Source organism: Lissotriton vulgaris, chromosome 6 (assembly GCF_964263255.1).
Source record: "Lissotriton vulgaris chromosome 6, aLisVul1.2, whole genome shotgun sequence".
NCBI classification, from domain to species: Eukaryota; Metazoa; Chordata; class Amphibia; order Caudata; family Salamandridae; genus Lissotriton; species Lissotriton vulgaris.
In genome coordinates, this window is record NC_141694.1 from 1835997238 (window position 1) to 1836010948 (window position 13711).

A 13711-nucleotide genomic window follows, 5' to 3' on the forward strand; every position below is an offset into this window, starting at 1 on the left:
TCTTCCTGGTCCGGAAGACTTTAGAAAAGTGGCACCCTATTCTAAATCTGAGGGAGCTCAATACCTATCTCATCAAACAATCATTTCGGATGATTTCTCTACAGAACATCGTTTGTCTTCTCAACTCCAGGGATTACATAGCCACATTGGATCTAGAGGATGCTTATTTTCACGTACTCATACATGCAGCTCACAGGAGGTTTCTTCACTTCACAGCAGCCAAGAGCCACTTTCAGTTCAAGGTTCTGCCTTTTAGACTCCGATCTGCTCAGCGGATCTTTACAAAGGTGTAAGCTCCGATAGCAGCTTTTCTTCGAAAACAAAAGCATCAGGTCTTCCCTTACCTGGATGACTGGATACTGAAAGCTCCTACCAGGCAGGCCGCATAAGAATCAGTCATATCATATACACGCCTTCTTGTCAATCTCGGACTAACTCTCAATGAAGAAAAGTCTACTCTCTGTCCATCCAGAACAGCCAGGTTTCTGGGAGCCATTATGGGAATGTCCATAAACAAAGCTTTCCCGACCTTGGAGAGGCAAGAAAAGCGGACGACTATGGCCTCTCGGTTGTTAAAAAGACAATAACTTTCAGATCAGTCCCCTTTGGGGTCCATTTCCTCCTGCATACCTCTGATTCCTCACGGCAGGTTACGTATGCGTCCACTCCAGAAGGAGTTAGACTTGCAGTGGCTCCAAGTCGACGGATCCTTCAATGACAAGATCTCAGTTACCGTGGCCATGAGGAACGCCGCATCATGGTGGACGAGCAAGGAAAACATTTCTCAGGGCCTTTCCTTCAGGATCGCCCCTGCTACTCACATTATAACTACAGACGCCTCGCTGGAGGCGTAGGGAGCAGTGTTACAAGACCTTCATGTAAGCGGCCGTTGGCTATCCCAGCATCGTCTTCTACATATCAATCTGCTGGAACTCAGAGCGATTCGCCTGTCCTTGAAGACTTTTCTTCCTCCGATACAGCAGTCACCCGTCCTGATACGTACAGACAATACGACAGCCATGCATTAAATAAACAAGGAAGGCGGCACCAGATCTCCACTTTTGTCACAAGAAGCCCAGACAATCTGGGAATGGTCAATCTTGCAGAAAGTATCACTCCAGGCAGAGCACCTGCCAGGTGTTCTCTCAACAAAGCAAAGGACACGCTCAGCAGACTGAAGTCGATCAGCCGCAAGTGGGAACTGGACAACTCCACTCTACAGAAGGTCTTTTGCAGATGGGGCAGGCCTTACATAGATCTCTTTGCCACGCCGGAGAACAAAAAATGCCGGTTTTACGCAAGAGTGGTCTGCTTAATTCAGACACTCTGTTCATCACCACCCCCTTTTTGAATCGTTTTTGGCCACCACAAGTGTGGCAGGGTATACTCAGACATGAGTCCCTTGCTCACTGCACCACCAGGACTCAAGCAAGCCGGGCCGACGACGGCTGAAATGCCAGAAACCGGTCCCCGGAAGCTTGTCTCCTTTCCGGTGAAGAATTGGCTTGGTAGTTTGGTCTGCCCTGTTCCCATGAGGCACTGGGTCAGACTAATTTGCATATAGCCAGGTTCTGAACTGGGGTGATGCAGTGAGCTAAATAACGGTGATGGATCATGCCCTGATCTCTTGACTGGGTAAGAGTGGTCTGCTTAATTCAGACACTCTGTTCATCACCACCCCCTTTTTGAATCGTTTTTGGCCACCACAAGTGTGGCAGGGTATACTCAGACATGAGTCCCTTGCTCACTGCACCACCAGGATTCAAGCAAGCCGGGCCGACGACGGCTGAAATGCCAGAAACCGGTCCCCGGAAGCTTGTCTCCTTTCCGGTGAAGAATTGGCTTGGTAGTTTGGTCTGCCCTGTTCCCATGAGGCACTGGGTCAGACTAATTTGCATATAGCCAGGTTCTGAACTGGGGTGATGCAGTGAGCTAAATAACAGTGATGGATCAACCCCTGATCTCTTGACTGGGTAAGAGTGGTCTGCTTAATTCAGACACTCTGTTCATCACCACCCCCTTTTTGAACCCCCTTTTTGGCCACCACAAGTGTGGCAGGGTATACTCAGACATGAGTCCCTTGCTCACTGCACCACCAGGATTCAAGCAAGCCGAGCCGACGACGGCTGAAATGCCAGAAACCGGTCCCCGGAAGCTTGTCTCCTTTCCGGTGAAGAATTGGCTTGGTAGTTTGGTCTGCCCTGTTCCCATGAGGCACTGGGTCAGACTAATTTGCATATAGCCAGGTTCTGAACTGGGGTGATGCAGTGAGCTAAATAACGGTGATGGATCAAGCCCTGATCTCTTGACTGGGTAAGAGTGGTCTGCTTAATTCAGACACTCTGTTCATCACCACCCCCTTTTTGAATCGGTTTTACGCAAGCAGACTTCACCATCTGGGATCCTTGGGGAATGCGCTTTTGATGGCCTGGTCAGGTGCATTTGTTTACTCTTTTCCAACCATTCCTCTGATCCCCAGACTTCTCAGGAAGCTCAAATCAGAACCCTGCAAGATGATTCTGATAGCTCCTGCGTGGCCCAGACAGTTTTGGTTCACATAACTGCACTTTCTCTCACTGGACCTTCCACTTCCGCTGCAGCCGATTCCTTCGCCGCTGACGATGTTCCAGGGCTAAGTCTGGCATCCGAATCCACAGTTTCTACAGCTCTCGGCATGTCTTCTGAGCAGGAAGAATTTCTTGGTCTGAATCTTTCATCAGAATGTAGAGAAGTGCTTTCTCAGGCAAGACCACCAAGTACCAACAAGACATACAGGTTGAAGTGGAAGCGTTTCTGCATTTGGTGTCAGCAAAACAGTGTCCATCTTTTTAAGTCTGAACCACATGAAGTTCTTCCATGTATTCTGTCATTGGCAAAATCGGGGCTGGCTCATTCTTCTATCAAGGTGCATCTTGCGGCCATCTCTCGCTTCAGACACACGTCTTCAGGTCCTTCTTCCCTCTGGTCGGCAAGGATCATTAAGCAGTTTCTCAAGGGCCTTTTCAGAGTTTTTCCTCCAGTCAAGCCTCCTCCTCCTCTTTGGCATCCTAACTGGGTTCTCGCCCAACTCATGAAGCCTCCTTTCGAACCTATTCACAGGGCGGAGTTGAAATTCCTCTCCTGGAAGGTAGCTCTTCTACTAGCTTTGACTTTGGCTAGACGAGTGGGGGAGTTGCAGGTTCTCACCATTCAGGAACCCTTTCTCCAGTTCAAAAAAGGTACAGTGATACTGCGTACCAACCCAAAATTCATACCGAAAGTACCTTCGAACTTTCATTTGAATGATACGGTTATACTAAAACTTTTTTCCCTCAACCGACAGAGAAGGCACTTCACTCACTGGGCATTCAGAGGTGCTTAAAGTTCCATCTCCAAAGTACTAAGGACTTCAGAAAGTCTTCTCAACTATTTGTGTCCTTTAGTGACCCTTTCCAAGCAGGGGATTGCCTGTTGGATTACCAGCGCTATCCAGTATTATCAGAGAGCAGCGGGTAAGCCCTTAGAAGGTCGGGTCCGTGCTCATTCCACGAGAGCGATTTCTTCTTTGACAGCCCTTCTTTGACACTCAAACTGGAGCAGTACCCATATGATCTGAAAGAAACAGGTTAGTATTAGATTCCTTACCTTAGAATATCCCCAGGCGTCAGACTAGATCCGGAAAATTTTGCGTAGCAGCACCCCTGCGCATCGGTAGGCGTCGTCTGTGGCTCCACGTCTGTCATTGGCGCCGGAATGACGTCGTCTGAGTACTTAAATGCTGCCCTCGCGCGCTGACATCAGTTCTTCTTTTTTCCGCGCCAGCAAGCGCAGGTCCGAAGAAAGTGGTACCCCTTAGTCACTTTTTGACTAAGCTTTTTAGATCCTTTTGGATCCGTTAGAGTCTACGACTCCCATCGGTGCCGGTAGGGATGCTCGGGTTCAAGCCCTGTGCCGACTGCAACTGACTGATGTCGGTTACCGACCCCCATCGCCGCTGCCTACATTGCCTGGGGCCCGACCACGATGACAAGTCGTGCCCCGACTGCCGGGCCTTGACATCGAAGGCTAGGCGGGAGCGGTCCGTTAAGCACCTCAAACTCCGGCAGTCGGCCCGTGCCGTTCGAGGTCCCGGTCCGGAAGGAGGTCGAGGGACCGGTCGCGGGGCCGGAGTCATCACAGCTCGGCGAGTCAACACCACTCGTCGGGCTCCAAGTCCTCAGGTAAGAGGCACAAGAAGTCGAAGAGGCGACATCGGTCTTCTGACTCACCCCGATGCTCGGGCGACGCGGCCGGGGGTTCGGGTGACACCGCCCACGTGGCTCTGCCGTAGCCGCAGGCGTCGCGGCCTGCTTCATACCCGCCGGTCCCTGGGCAGAACGCGACGCCGGAGGAGATCAAGGCGTTCCTAATGGCCATGAGGTCGCTCACTCCTCCGTCTGGTTCCGCGGCGCCTTCGGGCTACGCAGCCCCGACTGAGAGCTCTAGGGGGCCGGGTGCTTCTGCCCCGGCGCCGTCGGGTGCTTCGGCCCCCGCGCCGCCAGCACCTTCGGACCCGACGCCTCACGGCCCCACTGGATCCTGTTTCTGATCTGGGTCGCCACTGGTCGACCTTACGACCCCGCCGGTGTTGACCACTAGGGCTTCCTCCTACGACGCCGTCCCTGGTCTAACCCTCGGTCCGGATCCGACGCCAGAGCGGTGTCACTCGACGCCGCATTCGGGGTTGCGGTCGGTCAACACAGTGTGCCTCTTGGGCCGTTACACCCATTCCCTGTGGGATACGGTTGCGGCCGTGCTGCCTGAGTGCCCGGAGAGAGCCCGGGTGAAGCTCGCTCAAGCCCTCACGGAGGGACAGACGCAGCGCGGTACTCCATACGATGTGGACTGGATACCAAAGGCTCTCTGGGGAAAGCAATTTCCACGTCTGTGGCGGTTCGCCACCACGCCTGGCTGAGGTCCGCCAACTTCTTGACCGATGTCCAGAACACCCTTATGGACATGCCGTTCGATGGCAGCCACCTCTACGGTGGCAAGGCAGATAGTGTGCTGGAACGCTTTAAGGACTCCAGGGCTACGGCCAAGTCCTTGGGCCTGTCGGCCCAGCGCCAGCAATCTTCTGCCCAGCGTTCCTTTCGTGGCCACGGAAGGGGCGCCTCACACGTCCTCCCAGCCACGGGCCGCAGACTACCATTCAGCGCGGCGGCGGGTGTGGTTACCGTCGCGGCGGTAACAGGGGACAATGGCGCGGCCAGACCACATCCACCCCGCAGCATCCGCCTCAAAGCCTTCCTAGTCAGAGCTTTCAGGCCCATTGACGCCAGTGGGTGGCAGGGTTCGCTATCACCTCCATCACATCGGGCAGGTGGGTGCTGCAAATCATCCGAAGGAGCTACTCACTCCCCTTCAAGGCGACCCCTTCCAGCCATGCCATCGCAAAACCACCGCGTGTCGGGGGATCACTTGAAGCTTCTTTAAGAGGAAGTTACGGCCCTCTTGGCCAAGGGGGCCATCGAGCGCGTTCCTGGGCCAGAAGTAGGGTGTCGTTGTTACTCCCACTACTTTCTGGTTCCCAAGAAGGGCAAAGGGGGCCTATGCCCTATCTTGGACCTCCGGAACGTCAACAGCTTCCTCCGGAAGGAGAAGTTCAAGATGCTGACTCTCGCTCAGATCTTAGCTACCCTGGACCCGGGAGACTGGATGGTAGCGTTGGACTTGCAGGACGCGTATTTTCACATCCCCGTCCTGCCGGCCCACTGATGTTACCTGCGGTTCACGGTAGGCCACAAGCACTTTCAGTTTACCGTGCTCCCTTTCGGCCTTACCAGCGCTCCACGGGTGTTCACGAAAGTGATGGCGGTGGTCGCAGCTCATCTGCGCAGGTTAGGGGTTTCAGTCTTCCCCTACCTCGACGACTGGTTGTTGAAGGGGGGCTCGCCCCAGACAGTCGTCAGCCACCTCCAGACTACGGCCGACCTTCTGCACCTGCTGGGGTTCTCCATCAATGTGCCGAAGTCGCACCTGTGTCCCTCTCAGAAGCTCCTCTTCATCGGAGCGGTTCTAGACTCGGCGCAGTTTCGGGTTTATCCTCCCAAACAGCGGGTTCGGGATATTCAGGCTCTGATTTCGATCTTTCAGCCGTTATCCCGAGTCTCGGTCAGGTTGACGTTGCGGCTTCTGGTGCTGATGGCCTCTTGCATCCTTCTGGTGCATCACGCCCGGTGGTGGATGCGGGCTCTGCAGTGGGACCTGAAGTTTCAGTGGGCCCAGCATCAGGGCAACTTGTCCGATCATGTCTTGATCTCAGAGGGCACTGCAAGACAGTTGCAGTGGTGGCTCACGGACCGCGATTGGGTCAGCGGCAGATCCCTCTCCCTACCCCAACCGGATCACATAGTTGTGACATACGCGTTTCTCTAGGGCTGGGGGGGCCACATGGGAGAGGCGGAGATCAGAGGACTCTGGTCTCCAGCGGAGTCCCGACTCCATATCTACCATGTGGAGCTGCAGGCGACCCGCCTTGCACTGAAGGCATTCCTCCCCGCTGTCCAGGGGAGTGTAGTGCAGGTATTCACGGACAACACCACCGCCATGTGGTACTCTAACAAACAGGGTGATGTGGGGTCGTGGACCCTATGCCAGGAGGCTCTGCGCCTTTGGCAGTGGCTGGAACATCAGGGATGACCCTGGTGGTTCAACACCTGGCAGGTTCCCTGAACGCCAGGGCGGAGGAACTCAGCCGTCGGTGCATGATGGATCACGAAAGGTGTCTGAACTCTGACGTGGCGCAAGGTCTCTTTCAGCAGTGGGGAGAGCCTTGGTTAGATCTATTCGCCACAGAAGAGAATGTGCAATGTCATCAGTTCTGTGCGTTGGAATTTCCAAGGCGGCACTCGCTTAGAGACGCTTTTCGTCGCAAGTGGAGTTGCGGTCTGTTGTACCCCTTTCCGCCTATACCACTTCTGCCCAGAGTGCTGAAGAAGATCAGGCACGACCGGGCCCAAGTCATCCTTGTGGCTCCGGACTGGGCACGAAGATACTGGTATCCCGAGCTAATCAGCATGTCAGTCGAACCCCCGATTCGTCTGCCTCTTCAGGAGGACCTTCTGTCGCAGCAGCAGGGGATGGTCCTCCACCGAACCTGTCCAGCCTCCACCTCCATGCGTGGAGATTGAGCGGCGACAGTTGAGGCCATTTGACTTGCCTCCTGAACTCTGTGATGTTATTCTGGCAGACAGGCGTCCCTCGACAAAATCGGTATACGCCTGCAGGTTGAACAAATTTGTGGCATGGTGCACAGCAAAGGCTGTGGATCCACTTTCTGCACCTCTTTCTGAGGTTTCTTCTTTCTCTTGCCCAGCAGGGCTCTGCGCTGGGCACTATAAGGGGCTACCTCTTTGCCGTTTCCGCCTTCTTAAGGCTACCTGATCATCTTTGTTCAAGTCCCCAGTTGTAAATAGGTTCTTGATGGGCATCACTCATATGTTCCCTCCTGTTCCTTTCGTGATGCCTCAGTGGGACTTGAACCTTGTTCTGACTTACCTGATGTGCGCTCCCTTCAAGCCACTTCATAACTGTCCTCTTCGTCGTCTTAACCTTAAGACTGCTTTCCTGGTTGCCATCACCTCTGCCAGGAGAGTGAGTGAGCTCCAGGCCCTCCCTTTCTTCTAAACCTCCTTTCCTTTCTGTCCATCCTGCAAAGTTGTGTTGCGGACACGACCCTCTTTCCTGCCCAAGGTTGTCATAGCCTTCCACATCGGGCAGTCCACCACCTTGCCCACCTTCTTTCCGCATCCCTTGAAAGAGGAAGAGAGGCTCCACCGTCTGGATCATACTATCTGGATCGCACACGCCAGTTCCAGGTGGATGACCAACTCTTTGTTGGTTACGTGGGTGCTAAGAAGGGTCGACGTTGCACAAACGGACCATTTCCCGATGGGTCGTCTTGTGCATCAAGGCTTGTTATTCTGTGGCTAAAAAGGAGCCTCCTGTGGGGCTACGTGCCCATTCCACTCGGGCCACGGCGGCTACCACTGCCCTGAGTCGTGGAGTCCCCTTGCAGGACATCTGTCAGGCAGCTGCGTGGGCCTTGCTGCACACGTTCGCAAGACACTACTGTCTGGACAGCCAAGTCCGGAGAGATGGCTTTTTTGGCCGTTCCGTTCTCCAGGACTTTCTGGTGTGATCATTGGTTCGCAGACCCACCACCGGGGTTGGTATTGCTGGGGTATCTATTCTAAGGTAAGGAATCTAATACTAATCTGTTTCTTTCAGATGCACAAGTTACTTACCTTCGGCAACGATATATCTGTAAGAAACAGTAGTTAGTATTAGATTCCTTACCGCCCCACTCATCCTCCTCGTTCTGCGAACAGATATCTAGGGTTAAGGTTCTTCCCTTTGAGGGCCCTAGTTTCATGGCACCAGTGTCGGTTTTTATCATGGCTCTGCGTTTCTGGCGCAGAAAAGCTGTGTATAAGAACTGGCGTCAGCGCACGAAGGCGGCGTCATCCCGACGACGGACGCCGTGCCGCAGACGACACCTACCGACGCGCAGGATTACTACTATACAAAATTTTCCGGATCCAGTCTGACGCCTGGGGATATTCCAAGGTAAGGAATCTAATACTAACTACTGTTTCTTACAGATATATCGTTACCGAAGGTAAGTAACTTGTGCTTTAAAAGGCATTACTGCCTGGATTCAGCAACGCAGAGTGACACAGCAGTCGGCCAGGCAGTCCTGAGAAATCTCTTTCAGTAGTGGTGAGCTTTCCCTTTCATCCCTCCTTCCATGTTACTGTTTTTCAGCTCTTGCACATTTTTGAACCTTATGTGTATATATTTTCTAAAGTTTCTAACTATGTTATATACCATTGAAATTGTCATTATGGTGAATATGCTATTGCTTTGTTCCCAAAATGTGCTGATAACTGCTAGCTACTCTGATACACGCATGTAATATAATGAAAGTTCCAATACTTGAGTAAGAAAACAAGTTACTTACCTGTAACTTTTGTTCTCCAGTGTTGAAAACTTTCATTGATTCCCATGCGACCCACCCACCTCTCCTGGGAACGCTCAGCCTCTTCCATCTTCAGTGGTGTGGTTACACAACGGCTATGAAAATCTGAGGTTCTGAGCTTCTCTCTGGAGGGTTCTTAGGGGTGATGCTAACCTGATTGGTTGTTCATGTTTTTTGATCTGTTTTACAAAAAGATGTGGATAGGTTGCAAAACAAAACAGTAAGGGGCCTAGGCCTAGGTTCTGTTTTGGTACTGGTTTCTATTGCTATTTTATGTATACTGGAGACTCCCGTTCTGACGATTGGGAATGATACAAGCATGGGAATCTATGAAAGTTTCCAATACCTGAAAAACAAAGTTACAGGTAAGTAACTTGTTTTCTTTCAAAGTTGTGGGTCAGAAAATCATTTTCTCATTTTCAACATTACTGCTCTATTAGATGTAGATATTTGATATTAACTCCAGCAGGGTGATATTTTTTATAAACTGTATTTAGGGCACAATGTTTTTGTTAGCTATTTTTTCGGTCCGAATAATCTGGTACCAAACCGCCTGAGCTAGTAATGTATAGATTATGTTCACACAGTCACAACCAAATCATAATAGCCATGAAGGGTGATGGTGGTGGTAGATATAAGAAAATGTTTAACTTTTGGCTTTTAAACAGATACCTTATGAGGTACTGTGTGAGACAGGACATGCATTTGGGAATGGGGAAAGAGTTGGTGGATTACCATTAGCCTATCTATTAATGTCTGCTTATTTTTTTCTTATTCCTTGCAGATACAGGAATGGGGACCTTTCGACCTAGTAATAGGAGGAAGCCCTTGCAATGATCTTTCCATTGTCAATCCTGCAAGGAAAGGCCTCTTTGGTATGTTTTTCACTACTTCAATTTCCTCTGATGCCCTCTTGTTATAACAAATCTTTTCAGAAGCTCTATCACTTAATAGATGTACCTGGCTTCATGGTTACTTTTGGTTGTGAAACTGTTCAGTCATCTTTTATAAAATATTAGCTATGCTCGGTCTTTTTGTGGGGTATGGACAAGCAAGATGGCCAGCAGGAGGTAAATTCTCAGAGCTCCAACAGCCATTAAGTAAACCGACTTAATCCTGTAGACAGCTGGTGGTATTCTGGTCCCCTCTGCACCCTCCTCCCCTTTCAATAGGCAAAGATAAAAATGTAAAACCCCACCAAAGCAACATAATCAGACACTATGCTACTTCACAAACCCACTCAAGTACAGGGTGGGTAGGAGACAGCTGAGGATCCATCCAGGGAGGACCTGCTGGCAGCTATACATGGATTGTCTGCGACCCTGGTGGGGAAGATAGAGGCTTCTTCATAGAGGTGAATCTGCTACGCACTGACCTCTTGAAGGTAGCAAAGAGGGTGCATATGGTGGAGGGCTCAGACTAATGCATGCATACTGAGGTTAGGACCCTGAAAGACCCAGAAGATGCAATAAGCATGGTAAGGAGGCAGACTAGTGCTGTCTCTTCCCCAAAACAAACATTAAAAAAGCGATTTCCCCTTTCTGTGATTTCTGTCTTTGCCTGTGGTTGTTACAGTTTAAAATTGTAGTTTTAACCTGCCTGTGATTGGATATTTTATCACCTGTTTTGTGTTTTAAACTTGTGTTTTTTCCTGCCCATGATTGCTTCCATTTAATGTGTTGAATTGTGGGATTTGCAGTCCAAACTCTGTAGTTTTTCCCTCTCATTGCTGATTACTTTCAGTTTTCCCTCCAAATTTCTCCTTTGCTCGGTGCTAAGACCTGTATGTGAAAACAGTGCACCCACAGCCACCATTTTGTGTTCACAAGCCAGTGAAACCAGCCCCCCTGCCCCACCCCCCAGCAATAGGGATATTCTACATCCGAGGGTGCTTCTGTGAACTGTTTAAACTGTGTTTACAAGGGACTGTGCACTTCGTTTTTTGGCCAGGAGAGGGAGTAAAGGTTTATTCAAACAGTATTGTTAGATTTCAAGTTAGTGAGGCCTTTTCTTGCAGAAGTCCAAAGTGCGGATTGAGCCTGTCTGTCTCCTAGGAGATACTGAACAGGAAAAGCAGCTTCCAACTCCCTGGCCAGCAAACCATGTCTGAGGTCGCTGGGACCTTGTATGGTCTGATATTGTTTGGTACATGTGTACACTGATTGGTGGTTGAATCTAATGTTTCTATTGGATTAGGGTTTAGTGTCCTCATTGGTACGGTATTTGAGTGTTCTGATTGGTTTCTGGGTTTGTGATTCAATCAATGTAGGGTTGGGACTAGGGCTAGGGTTAGGATTTCTATTGGAAGTAGGGACTAGGGTTTCCTGTGTTATGGGTTGTTGGGACTAGGGTGGGACTAGGGCTAGGGTTAGACTTTTAATTGGAAGTAGCGATTAGGTCTTCTGGTGTGATTGGTTGCTGGGCCGGTTGTGGTACTAAGAGTAGGGTTAGGCTTTCTATTGGAAGTGGGGACAAGGGCGTCCTGTGCCATTGGTTGCTTGGACTTGGGGTGGGACTACTGGTAGGGCTAAGGCCTCTATTGTACGTAGAGATTAGGGTTTTTGAACTAATTGGGTACTTGGACTAGGGCTAAGATTGGCTGTAAGGTCCTGGTCTCCTATTGGTTGTAGATTTTTTGGGCTAGTGTTGTGATTGGATAGTGTTGGGGCTAGGGTCACCATTGGGTGACGGGGTCACCTGGTTACTAGGGCTATAAAAGGCCAGACTTAGGGCGTCGAGGCTAAAGGCGGAGAGGACATGGGCAGTTGCCTATTTGAGCCTGTTAAGGGCAGAGAGGGCAAGGGCAGTTGCCTGTTTGAGCTTGTTTGAGGCTGGCCAGGGCCAGAAATGCTGCCCAATATACATACCTCCTTAATGCATCTATATACTTTCAATGTACTTATGGATCTATATATTTATCACTTTCTTCTAATTTAGCATTTCCAATGCACTTCCCTATTTCTCAGCCTATACTTCGCTCAATGTATCCTCCACATCCACTCTCTCATTTAACCCCACACTCCATACCACTACTATGATCCCCAAAATAACCCTTTCTAGACTCTCTCCTACTCTACCCCTCTTTGCATCATCTTACACCGCTTTTACTATACCGATCCCCCAAAACAAACCTTTCTAAACTCTTCCCTCTTTTCTGCCCCTCCCCAACCCTTCTCAATCCAAATACCTGACTAACATATCCACCACTAAAATTACTTTCATGTTTCACCATACTAATTCAACACTAATCCTGATGGGTTCCAGAGTAGCGTGCTACTTGCGCTTCAAAACCCCATCAGGGGTAGCAAGCGCTATACAAATACAAACCTCTTTCCCTTCACTATCCTGCCACCTACCCTTCTATACCCAAATAACTGAATAACATACCCATTACTCAAATTACTTCATATTTCACTATACTAATTTTCAACACTAATCCTTTATGAGTTCCAGAGTGGCGTGCTACTCGCCAGAAAAGCGCTTCAACATACATCAGGGGTAACAAGTGCTATATGAATGCAAACCTTTCTTCACCTTTTATCCCTCCGCTATCCTTCTCACTCCAAATAACTGACTAATATCCACCACTGAAATTACTTTCATATTTCACCATATTAATTCACCACTGATCCTTTATGGGCTTACTGAGTAGCATGTTTCAACACCCCATCAGGGGTAACAAGCGCTATATAAATACAAACCTTTTTTCCTCCTCTATCCTTCTGCTATCAGTCCAAATCCAAATAACTGACTAACCTATCCACCACTTAAAATGTACTTGCATGTTTCACTATACTAATTCAACACTAATCCTCTATGGGTCCCGGAGTAGCGGGCTACCCGCTGAAAACGCACTTTGACGCCTCGTCAGGGATAGTAAGTGCTATATAAATGCAATTACAATACAATATGGAGACTTGAATCCGAGATGTGTTGCATCCTGAATGGTTGACTCAACTTTGCAGGTCATAGAAAACTCAGGGCACTGGAAGCATGGCCCACCCTTCCCAGGGGAGGCCCCTGAGAGCCTTAATAGCCCGGGTATCCTTGTGGATCCCAGGCGGATGCATGGATGCACCATTGCCACCTATGCAGACTATACCAGAAAGGTTCTGGCACAACGCAAATTGTATGCACAAGTTAAACTAAAAAACACGACCTCCCCAATATACTTCTCTCCCTGGCCTGCTTGAAGGTGATTGCTCAAGGAAAAAGCCACTTTTTATTAAACATCTGAGGATGTGTAGTCCTGGATGTAGATGTGGGACAAGGTGGGGTCTCGTCTTGTCACAACTGCTTGCCCGTTGATGTGTGGCCAGGAGTGTAAGGAAGCCAGGCAAAGATGTTGGCGCTGGCCTAGCAGCCAGAAGGCTGTCACCCAAAGGGAGGGCCACATAACGATCCGGGTAAACAGCACGATGGACAGGATGAATGACTTCAGCAGAGAGCCTAGATTCTGCAGCTGCCTGCCCAATCTTTAAAAGGACCAGTGAAACTAATGCTATCTGGTAGCTGTCTATCCAATCTGACTTGCCTGGCGAGGAGGCCTAGAGTCCATGTGACAACTAACTGGTTCTGGTTGGGCCAGAATAATTGGCTGGGGCCTCAGGACAGGGGAGAACATTAGGGAGCAAATCTCTACGTACCTGGTTGCCATCTGTCAACTGATAAGGGATTGAGAAGATGGATACCATATGGAAAGTTTTCATC

The 13711-nt window shown here is 50.0% G+C and overlaps 1 protein-coding gene across 5 annotated transcripts in view; it reads left to right on the top strand.

Annotated features, from left to right (window-relative positions):
* The window catches only part of DNMT3A (DNA methyltransferase 3 alpha), a 1977379-nt gene that overhangs the window by 1764965 nt on the left and 198703 nt on the right, over window positions 1-13711 (top strand). For all 5 annotated transcript variants that reach the window (XM_086928111.1, XM_086928112.1, XM_086928113.1 and 2 more), the window contains one exon: window positions 9786-9876. In XM_086928111.1, coding sequence (XP_086784237.1) covers window positions 9786-9876 — 91 coding nt within the window. The remainder of the gene's footprint in view (window positions 1-9785; window positions 9877-13711) is intronic.